Raw genomic sequence first — 11820 nt, 5'->3', positions numbered from 1 at the left:
TTTGAAAATAAGGAAATTTAACATATGATTGTGTCCATAGCGCAAGTGTTCTTGATTCTTGAGGCCTCTTTGGTGACTTGAGAAAAAAGAGAATTGATGGAGGAAACAGTCCAAGATATTTATAATACTAGCAGTAGCTGTTGATCAGTTATTTTTGCAAAAGTTTGATAGTGATACTATGAGAATTTCAAATAGCAAAACTTTCATCGATTAATTACTTTATTGGGAACCATATCTTACAGAAAAGGAGTGCCAAAGTTGATCTTCTGCAAAATCAACATTAGCTTATTCCAGTAAAATGAACAATGTCCTACCATTTCACAAAACGCAGTACCAGAATGTCATAAAAGCAGTAATGCCAGTTAAAATACAAAGCGTATCCAACCAACTTTCATTTCTCATCTTCACCTCTTTTAACTCATTTGCCACTTTTGAGTACATATGACAAGATTCAAGAACCTCACTATAATTTTTGCTCCTTCTGCAGCTAAGTGCTTCCTTCAGAATAAGCAAACTGTTCCTTCCATTGACGTGAGCACCTTCCATGTCTTCCAACTTCATGCTCAGCTCTGTTAGTTTAAGACTTGTTTGAACCCCCTCTTCTTCAGTGTGAACCACTGTAAACTTCATAATGAGGATACACTGCACAACTTGAGAAGGAAGAATGTTCTTGGCTGGAAGAACGGATCCGAAACGAAGGATGAAATCCTTATCGGTTGGCCAATGTCTTAGCCCATCAAGAGGACTCCAGCTAGCAAGATTCGCAGCTTGCTTCATTTTCGTGTTTACAATAATCCAACTAAGCATGAGACCGCCACGAAGCTCGAGCCATAGCTTCCCGTCTTTTCTTTCCCGTTCCATGGATGTGATTGGCGGCAGACCGTCAGTTACCGAAAGGGTCACAACACCATCACTGTTGCCATCTCCATCTGCATAATTAAGAAGATCGATCCGAAAAGGACAGTTGTGAAACCACCCATCAGAGCCATTTGCATTTGGGATTCCCCATAGGACTTTGGAGCAGATAGGTTTCTCCTTAAACCTGATATCTATAATAGAGACAAAATCTAAAGGAGAGATGCTTTCAGATTCATTTGTGTCCCCATAATATTCAGCTTCGGTCCAATCATCAGGGTAATCAAGAAAGTTATTCCACTGATACTGGCCAACCTCCTTGTTCACAATAAGAGGGAAACAATCTGCATAAAATTTTCTGAATCCACCGATAGAGGATATCAAAGTTTTGACATCCTCCCTATTGGTTGAAGGCCACACAGATGAACATACATTTTCCCATAAACTTTCCTCTTTGGAGATGGAACAAAATGCTGCACAAGTGCAAGCTACGCTAGCCAACTCAGGGCCATCAAGACGTCTTAATATGTCGTAGAAGATATCACTATTCAACGAGCCGATACTCTCAACTGGTGCAACAGACATCGCAATAAGCCTACGACAGTCAAAGAACATAATTCAAGTAAATAATGGAAAACAGAACATGCATTCTTTTGAACACAAGAAAACAGAATAAATTGGTGTTTTTCATAAATCAGTCATTGTGGGGAATACAATGTATTGGTAACATGGCAAACACAGTTCTGTAAAAGGTAGTGCTACCGAGGACTAACAGGAATAAGTTGATTTATAAGAACCACCAAAATCTTAACAACTCAATCCATATTTCAGTGATGCTTACTTCATGAAAATGTTTCAGAATTGCACTATACTTAATTTGTCTAAAATTGTCAACTTCAGAAGTGCCAACTTTTAATACAGTTAAGCTACCAAAATCATTCCTAACACCTACAAAAACGAAATAACAAGGGGGAGCTGATATATCCAGACCCGCCAGAGGCCAAATCTATAGCTGCTTAAGAAACTTCTTTACAAATAATCCTACAAACTAGAGGTTTAACGATATGAAATTGATAAGAAATGCCAAATCAGGTTTACCTTTAATCCATTATAATTGTCTAAGAATTTTTCACTCCCCACCTAGAAAACTTCACAATTCGCACGCAAGAATGCTACGTGCATAGGGAGGAAAGTCACACATGGTATTTCTAGCACAAGCTTATCTTATTGAAATATCTAATATAGCAGTTTTAATTTCAATAAAATATTGATGCTGACATTTTGTGGTGAGGGTAATTGGATCTACCTAACTTTTGGAAGTTGCAATAAAAATTCATAAACTTTAACTAACCAAATCAGCTTCAAGTTAGAAGGTTGAAACTCAAAATAAATGATCTTCCGAAAACCTCAGATTAGTAAAATGAGTAATACATGATGTGAAAATAAGGATATTCCCTGTAACAGAAAGAACATGAAATATTATTATTGGCAACACATGATGCAGATGCTACAAATACTGCAGATCAGGTGAATGTAAAAGAGCAGTGAAAGATATTTCAATTGCAAAATAATATGTGGGGATCCAGATGTCTATGATAAACAAGCAAAGCCAAGAGTCTATTTCAGAACTTGTTGTTATGCATCTAAGAAGTGATTTAAGTATAATACAGTAAAGATTACATCAGTGTTGAATTGGTATCTTTTAAATTAAATTAATACTTACATAGGACCAACAGAGCTATATCCTTAATAAAAATTCTAGGCAGATAACACCCGTTGGTCTAAGAATACCCTTATATATTGCACAGAATGAGTAGCTATATCTACGAATCCAACACTCAAGCTAGGCTATTTCGAAACACACATACGACACCCTATGGAAAATATCAGCATGTTTGGATGTGTGTTGGACACACACTCCAAAGCACGTTAGCGGAGAAACTCAATGTTGTAGTTTATGGATTGATGTGATTTTGCTGTCTAATGTGAAATTTCAAACGTGCAACCAAACATGCACAGTATAAGGCAAAAATAACATATGACGCATTGTAGACAACAAAAAGAAACTTCATAACGATCATCCATGAATTTAGATATCCACAATAGAATGTCGGAGATAAGGTTTCAAATCTAAAGATATTCAATTCACATACTAACCGCAAGATCAGCATGTAGTTGGGGAATTTCAATGTGATTCAATATGCCTTGACAACATTTAATTGAGGGTATGTCCTAATTAAGGTATCAGATACTATATTTCTAAAAAGAACCCATACATTGAACACAAACCTTGTGTTAGGATGCTAAATCCCAACAAGTAAACAGTCAGGAAAAACACCAAGAGACTCAATGTAGATTGCTTATTAATGTGTGAAAGGGAAAATTACAGAGAAGGAATGGTATTCCAATCCTTACCAGAGCACTGCTCCTAAGGAAGCTACAGCTTCCTTTCCATGACTCAATTTAGCTCAAAAGATTCGATAACCTCTCAACCTCTCTCTATTCTCCTTATAGTATGACGTTGCAACCTTTCTCACTCTCTCTCCATTCTGTTAATCATCTACCCTGCTATTCCCTTCCTACCCCTTCTAGAATAAACTCTCCAAACCCTTGGCCCGCTTGGTCCATAATGAATCAATGCATCCTCTGGCCCATTTGCAGAACCAGTCCTAACAATGCCCCCTTCTGATTCTGCATCCTTGCCCTCAAGGTGAAATTCTGGAAATTGGCTTTGAATTGTCAGAACGTCTTCCCATGTGGCTTCCTCTGTCTTGCCTTGCTCCCATTTGATGAGCACCTGCGGAACCTCCACCCCATGCCTTGAAATCAAACGAGTAGCCAACACTGCTTCAGGGTGGACCACGGGTTGAGTCTCTCCTTCCAAGTGATCAGGTAATTCAGGCTCCACTTCATAGTTGCCAATTGCTTTCTTGAGCACTGAGATATGGAAAACAGGGTGCACCCGCGACCCCGGTGGAAGCTTCAAGCGATAAGCTACTGCTCCAATTCTGGCTTCTATAGGATAAGGCCCATAATAGCGCGCAGCCAACTTGGGTTGCACTCGTGTGACCACAGAATTCTGTCGGCGTGCTCGGAGTTTGACAAACACCCACTCCCCGACAGTAAACGATTTATCCACCCTCTTGGTATTCGCCTGGGTTTGCATTCTATCTTGAGCCTTGGCCAAGTGAACCTTCAATTGGCGTAATGCTTCATCTCGGTCTGCTAATTCTTTTTGCACAGCCTCCACACGCGTTTCCCCAAGGGCCCATCGTACTAGAACTGGTGGCTTTCGTCCATAGACCACCTCGAAAGGGGTTTGTTGAGTTGCTGAATGAAACGTGGTGTTGAACCAGTACTCAGCCCAATGGAGCCAGGTGGCCCATGCTTTTGGCTGTTCGGCGGAGAAACACCGTAAGTACGTTTCCAGACAGCGATTTACCACTTCCGTTTGTCCATCAGACTCAGGGTGATACGCCGAGCTCATCCTCAATTGTGTTCCCTGTAGTCGGAAAATCTCCTTCCAGAAATTGCTCATGAACAGCGGATCGCGGTCGCTCACAATTGAGGCTGGAATACCATGTAGACGCACGATCTCCTTGGCAAACAATTCAGCGATGCTTCGAGCCGTATAGGGGTGTTTCAAAGGGATGAAATGCGAGTACTTTGACAGTCGATCAACCACCACCAAGATCGCCTCAAATCCTTTTGACCTTGGTAGCCCTGTGATGAAATCAAGGGAAATGTCTTCCCACACCCTTTCTGGAATTGGTAACGGTTGTAAGAGACCCGCAGGTGCTGTTGCCATATACTTGTTACGTTGGCAGGTGTCACACGCGCGCACAAATTCCTGTATGTCATTTTTCATTCCCTTCCAGTACAAATTGTCTGCCAAGCGTCGATAAGTGCGGAGAAATCCCGAGTGGCCACCGTGCGGGGTGGTGTGGAACTCGTGCAGCATCTTGGGTATGAGTGTAGAGGACTTTGGTAAAACCAGTCGATCCTGATAAAGCAAGATTCCCTGATGAACTCTGTACCCAGGGTGATCCCCTTTCCCCTGCTGCAGATCTGTGATAACCTTGGTGAGTTGTGCATCAGCTGCAATTTCTGCTGCAATGAGTGTTTGTTCAGCCCACTGGGGGTAGGTAGTTATGGCCTGCAGTTCCCCCTTGTCTTCCTCTACTCGTGATAGTGCATCTGCCCCTCTATTTAGTTTCCCGGGCTTGTACACAATTTCAAAATTATACCCCAGCAATTTGGCAGCCCAATTCTGTTGGCCACATGTCACCACGGTTTGGTGCAGCAATTCCTTTAAGCTCTTATGATCCGTGGACACAATGAACTTCCTTCCCAGCAAATATGGCCTCCAATGCTGGATTGCTAAAACCACTGCCATCAGCTCTTTTTCATAAGCTGATTTTGTTAAATTCCGGGGACTCAATGCTTTGCTAAAGTATGCTATGGGGTGCTTGTCTTGTAATAGGATTGCCCCAATTCCCAGCCCTGATGCGTCACATTCCAGAAGGAACTCCTTATTAAAGTCTGGTAGTGCAAGAACAGGGGCTTGAGTCAGCTGAACTTTGAGGGTGTCGAAAGCTTCCTGTGCCGCTGGTCCCCACATGAAAGCATCCTTCTTCGTGAGGTCAGTGAGAGGTTTCGCAATTTTACCATAATTCCTGATAAACTTACGGTAGTATCCGGTTAAACCCAAAAACCCACGCACTCCCTTGACGTTTCTAGGTGTTGGCCACCGCTGCACACTCACAACCTTATTAGGATCCACTGCTACACCTGTTGCCGAGACAATGTGGCCTAGGTATTCCACTGTGGTCTGACCAAAGCTGCACTTTTTTAAATTGGCAGTGAGACTCTGCTGTGCTAATTGTTGCAACACCAGCTTTAATTGTGTCAGATGAGAAGTCCAATCCTTGCTGTAAACAAGGATGTCATCAAAAAATACTAACACTCCCCTGCGTAACATTGGACGAAACACGTCATTCATGAGGCTTTGAAAAGTTGAGGGAGCGTTCATCAATCCAAATGGCATGACCAAGTATTCGTAGTGTCCTTCGTGCGTTCTGAAAGCGGTTTTGTGGATGTCCTCAGCCCTCATGCGCACTTGATGGTACCCGGATTTAAGATCAAGCTTAGAGAAGTATCGGGAGCCATGTAATTCATCCAACAATTCTTCAATTACTGGTATAGGAAACTTATCAGGGATTGTTACCTTATTGAGTGCACGATAGTCCACACACATACGCCACGTTTGATCTTTCTTCTTGACTAAGATCACCGGACTTGAGTAGGAGCTGGTACTTGGTCGTATGATTCCTGCTGCTAGCATGTCGCGCACTTGCTTCTCAATTTCAGCTTTCTGAACATGCGGATATCGATATGGACGAACATTGACAGGTCCTTGTCCCTGCATAATGGGAATTTGATGCTCCCTACCCCTTCCTGGAGGTAAGCCCATTGTCTCCTGAAAGACGTGTGCAAATTCCTGTAATAGTTGTGCCAGGTCCCTTTGTTGTTCACTCGTAAGGTGCCCCATCTTGTCATCTGGGATCCTTGGTTGTTCCAACTCTCGCAATACTCTCTGCCCCTTTTCCCCCGTCGTTTGAAAAAGGCTCTGCAAAGCTCCATATGGCTCGTGCTCTGCTCGGAAGCCCTGAAGCTTTACCCACTTTTGTTCACTCCAAAAACTCATGTGTTGAGTCTGCCAATTGACAATGGTATCACCAAGTGTTTTCAACCATTCGATGCCTAACACAATATCTGGGCCTCCAAGGTCAAACAAATGTGGACTGCAACTGAAATTATACCCTGCTTCTGCAATGCTCACCTCAATGCGTGGACAACGGCCTTGAATCTGTGTACGGAACCCATCTCCCATCTTTACAGTCATCGTGGGAGTTTGTTTGATTTCCCATCCCATTTTTCGAGCCAGTTTGGCATCAATGAAGTTGTGGGTGGCACCGCTGTCCACCAAAATTATCACCGGAACGCCATTCACCCTACCCAGAAGCTTCATCGTGTGTGGGTGTTCATTATTTGCTTCTCCCGCGAGATTTTTCAGGCACATCAAACTCAGTTCTCCTTCCGATTCATCGTCGTGTTCATTCACTTCCAAAGCCAAAATGTTTCCTTCTTCGAGCTCACTGTCACCATCGTCCAAGATCAGTACACGCAGGTGTTTATCGGGGCATTGATGCATTGGATGAAAAGGGCCCCCGCATTTAAAACACAAACCTTTTTTTTTTCTTTCCATCAATTGGGGATAGGTTAGATGGTGGAAGCCCCGATCGCGTGGCCCAATTCGCTGATGTCCTCCATTATTTTTTGGCTGATCGTTTTTTGGATTAGTTGTGTTGGGCTTAGTGTGGAGAGAGCCCGCTTCCTTATTTCCTCGAACCCATACCCAATCAGCATTTCCGCTCCGACCCGAACCATTGCCAGACCCGCTTCCTCCGGCCTTACCCGTTGCCCCGAATCGGTTTCCTCTTGCATAACCCGACCCGGAATCTCCCTTGACTTCCTTCTCCACAGCACGAGCTACCACCAGCAATTTTGATCTGCTAACGCCACCCATCGCCGCTAGGCTCCTCACTTTTCCTCGAATCTCCTCCTGCAACCCATGAAGGAAATATCCCTGAAACTGTTTGTCCGGGAGCTTGGGAATTTGAGCGGTGAGATACTCAAATTCCGTTATGTACTCCTCCACAGATCCCCTTTGTCGCAGCTCCGTCAATTGCTCGTAGACGTCCCCAACCCCATGGCCACCGTAGCGTTCCAGGAGAGCATCACGCAGCCTTTCCCACGTCAGTTCCTCTTCAGCCTCCAGTAACGAGTTATAGAAGTGAATAGCGTTCCCCTCCATACTCAGTTGAGCCAAGCTCACCTTAATCTCAGGTGATGTCTCTTGAACCCTGAAATAAACTTCAGCCCGAGAGATCCACCCAGCCGGGTCTGTCCCATCAAAAATCGGAAGCTCCACTTTCTTGATGGATTGCCTGAACTCATTCAGCACGTCACCTTGGAGTGAAGGTTGTCGCGATGTGCTCCCAGTTTTTTCTGGAGTTTTATCTCCAATCGGAATCGCATGACTCCGATTCCCACTCTCGTCTTCTCCTGGAATTTTCTTACCCATGGATTTCTCCATCATCAAAGCTATCGATGAAGGAAGATCTTTCACCGCCAGAGTCACCGCCGCTAACGATGTTCGCATTTCGGCGAGCTCGTTCTCCAGAGCGTCGATTTTTGCCTCCATCTGAGTGACTACTTGCCTCGTCTTCTTAGGTGGCATTCACCGGTTCCGACGAAGAGATCCGGTAGGTCGGACCAATTTGTTAGGATGCTAAATCCCAACAAGTAAACAGTCAGGAAAAACACCAAGAGACTCAATGTAGATTGCTTATTAATGTGTGAAAGGGAAAATTACAGAGAAGGAATGGTATTCCAATCCTTACCAGAGCACTGCTCCTAAGGAAGCTACAGCTTCCTTTCCATGACTCAATTTAGCTCAAAAGATTCGATAACCTCTCAACCTCTCTCTATTCTCCTTATAGTATGACGTTGCAACCTTTCTCACTCTCTCTCCATTCTGTTAATCATCTACCCTGCTATTCCCTTCCTACCCCTTCTAGAATAAACTCTCCAAACCCTTGGCCCGCTTGGTCCATAATGAATCAATGCATCCTCTGGCCCATTTGCAGAACCAGTCCTAACACCTTGCATGTCTTGGTACATTCAATTAAGAACTCCAAGGAGGAGGAGGCCTAGAGTGAGAATCTGTCTAAAAATTAAAAATACAAGCATTGAAATTGATTTTGTGGTCTCTCGTATGAAACATGTCAGAAATGAAATTAACTGAAAAAAGTATTGAAAACATCCAGCACAGGAGAGGCTAGGGTCAACCAAAGTAGCTTCCTTTGATAGCTTCCATTCATTATATTAACTACATATAGAAAATTCAGTGCTGATTTTCACTGCTGAATTTTTCAATTTTATCAAACTCACTCTTAGTAGAAAACTCAAATCCTACTGTTCAACTGAGGCCAATGATAAAAGCATCAAACAAGAGTATCAAGCTGGTAAATGTGTGATTTACAATTCTTAGCTTAACATATATTTGTTTAGTAAGTCAATTTTAAATAAATAGCATTCAAATTTCAACCCTTTATATATGATTGCAGAGGAATGCCCTTTAGCTGCAACATCACAAATTGATAAACAAGATCACATTCTACCAAATATAAAACAAAAACAACCATTAAAAATGAAACACTTGGGAAATTCTACTCATAGATAGTAAAATGAACAGAGATTTAGTCAAATTTAGCAAATAAAAACTAAGAGTGGATAGAAAGGATTGTCGGGTTTCACCTTAAATATCAGACCAGGTTAATGATCATGAAACAGAAGAAGCGAAACAGGAACATGGGGGCAGAGGAATTGAAGAGTAAAAAACCGATTTTGAAGCAAACCCAGATGATGAAAGGACATGAATTTCACAACACCAATATTTAACAAACATTGGTTAAAGGGTCACAATCGATTTACTTTGGGAAGAAAGGTGTTACTGATTGTTTGTTTGGGTGCTGTGCTTGTCTGGTTCTGGTTCTTGTTTTTTTGTTGAAAGCTGTTTCGGATCTCATATTTATTATCCCTTTTCCTATTCATTCATTCACCTCACAGATTTTGCCACGACAAGAACCCTTTTCAGGAAAAGCAATAAATATCTTGCAGTCAACTCTCAAACATATGTTATCACATGATATATATTTTGGTTATACACGGAATCAGCAGAAAGAGACAGATAATCTGATATCATTGATTTCCAATTTAACTAAGTAGGGTTCATCAAATAAGGACAACTTTTCACCATTTAGTCTAGGATTCGATAATTACATACAGAGATGATTTATCAATAGAGATATGTTCACTAAAATGATTTTTGAGTCTTGACTCTGGATGGAACTAGTCTCATGTTTGTCGATTATAAACATACCTTGGAGGCTTGAAAAACCTAAAACATATTACTCTCTCATCTGTTTCTTTTTTTTAGTACATTGGAAAGATAAATTAAACCCTCCAAGAATTAATCTCTGATCTCTTTCACCCAACACATATGTATCATGGTTCTTATCACTTGAGTTATCATTCGGGAATCTCTGTTCCTTTATATAAGAACTAAATCATTATTTCATGTCGCTGGTAATTAAAGTAGTTTGTAGCATTAAATTTGTTTCAAACTTGTATCAACTTTTCAAAATTACATCAACTCACTTTTCATGATCGTTAATGAGTTGTATAATGAAAAGATAGTAAAATTCAATTAACTAATGTCATTAATGTCCAAAAATAAATAATTCACTACAAACTCCAAGCTCATTCTTATAAGAAAATATCAAGATGCCTCTCTTATTTGATTCTTAACAAAGAAACAGGGGAGTACAATTTAATGATTTGATTAGTAAAATGGACTTTTCTTTTCTTTTTATGAATGTAAGATGCATGCACTTTCATGGAAAATATCTTTACATAAGCCTCTCATGATTACTGTCAAATATGAAAAATTATCTTTAAATTAACGTGATTTTAGAACTTCGGAGGATTAATCTCATAGCTTCCGGTTATGGGATGCTTGAGAAACAAAAATATATGAAAAATTATCTTTTAATTTAATTAAAATAAAAAAGAATGTAATAATTTTTAAATGTGTGACATTAAATGATTTGACATGAAAGTAGAAAAGTTTCACACAAATAATGCATCAAAATTAACTTTTTTACTTTTTTGTTTATAACCATTTCTTTTATAATTCTTTTAGAACACTTATTGTACCACTTCAATTTTATAATTATAATGATTTTGTGAAAAAGTATAAATTTATAAAATAAATAACTGTGTAATGATATTGCAGAGTGATATATCTGATTTTTCTCTACTTGATGAAGAGAGTGGATAAAAATAAAATTATGAAAGATGTTAAAGTTTATTACTTAGCGAATCATAATTGTAGGCAGGCCGCCGGCCAGGGCTATTTTACTAAATCCTTGCTTTATTCTAATTATTTTACTCAAAAAAATAGTTCACATTATTTCATAAGGGATGTATATGAGATATTCATTTTATATATATCCTGATTGTGAAATCTAGTTTTGATTAAAAGAGTTTAATAACTACTTTATGTGATAATGACACGATCTCTTAAAAATGTCGTGTGACTTTTTTAAAAAATTGCATGTTATCATATTTTAATTTTAATCATTCATAATATAATTCAACGGTCATAATTTATTTCTATGTGCTCATATAAAATGATAAGATATATACATCCTCATTTCATAAACTTTAAATACTGATTGTGACAATGTTCACATTTATGAGACTTGCAAAATGTGACATCTTCGAGGCACCAATTGAATTCGGAACAAGTTATCGTGAATCAATTATGGCTGTAGTGGTGAGTTGTGACATTCATGCATTACAACCCTAAACAATCACTTCCTCTCACAAATAAAATAAAATAAAAAACCACTCCTTCAATATTCAAGATAATGCACAGATTTATTGGTGGAAATATATTAGGTTAGGGAACTTGAAGTTTATAAATAAGTGGCAGGTCTAGTCCAACAAATCATTCTTCATACCTACCGTACATGATCAAATCCTAATTATCTTCCAACCGCAATTGGACCTTGTTGGTGGTTAGGGTAGACTTTGTTTGAATCAGTATAACATGCTTAAAAAGTTTACATTAAGTTTGGTTAGTGGGGGAGCTTTTTTCAAGTTTTTATGTTTAATTCATTTTTTTATATGCATCAATAAATATTTAAATTATTTCAATATTTAGGTGATTATTTTTTGTTTTGACGGAAAGAAGGAGGAAAGTGAGCGAAGATATTTCATGGGACAAAATGGCCACTCCTCACTTTTAAATCTCTTTTAAAAACAAGGGTAACT

The 11820-nt window shown here is 39.9% G+C and overlaps 1 protein-coding gene across 2 annotated transcripts; it reads right to left on the bottom strand.

Moving 5' to 3' along the window:
- Positions 1-192: 192 nt before the first annotated feature.
- Positions 193-9543, bottom strand: LOC130720156 (F-box protein At2g27310-like). 2 transcript variants are annotated; one of them, XM_057570770.1, is made up of 3 exons: positions 9238-9543; positions 2207-2310; positions 193-1450 (listed from the first exon to the last, which is right to left on the bottom strand). In XM_057570770.1, the coding sequence occupies exon 3, from the start codon at positions 1438-1440 to the stop codon at positions 319-321; it is 1122 nt and encodes a 373-aa protein (XP_057426753.1). In that variant the 5' UTR covers positions 1441-1450; positions 2207-2310; positions 9238-9543; the 3' UTR covers positions 193-318. The 2 variants fall into 2 exon arrangements, with proteins under 2 accessions (XP_057426753.1, XP_057426752.1); XM_057570769.1 differs by lacking the exon at positions 2207-2310 and having other exon boundaries at positions 9238-9540.
- Between the last annotated feature and the right edge of the window lie 2277 nt (positions 9544-11820).

The sequence above is a fragment of the Lotus japonicus genome, chromosome 5 (genome assembly GCF_012489685.1).
Source record: "Lotus japonicus ecotype B-129 chromosome 5, LjGifu_v1.2".
Taxonomy (NCBI): Eukaryota; Viridiplantae; Streptophyta; class Magnoliopsida; order Fabales; family Fabaceae; genus Lotus; species Lotus japonicus.
Note: the sequence above shows the minus strand (reverse complement) of the source record. Positions and strands in the feature narration are given on the sequence as shown.

Coding starts and splice junctions, on each gene's coding strand:
- LOC130720156 (XM_057570770.1), bottom strand. CDS start 1,440: ATGTCTGTTGCACCAGTTGAGAGTATCGGCTCGTTGAATAGTGATATC.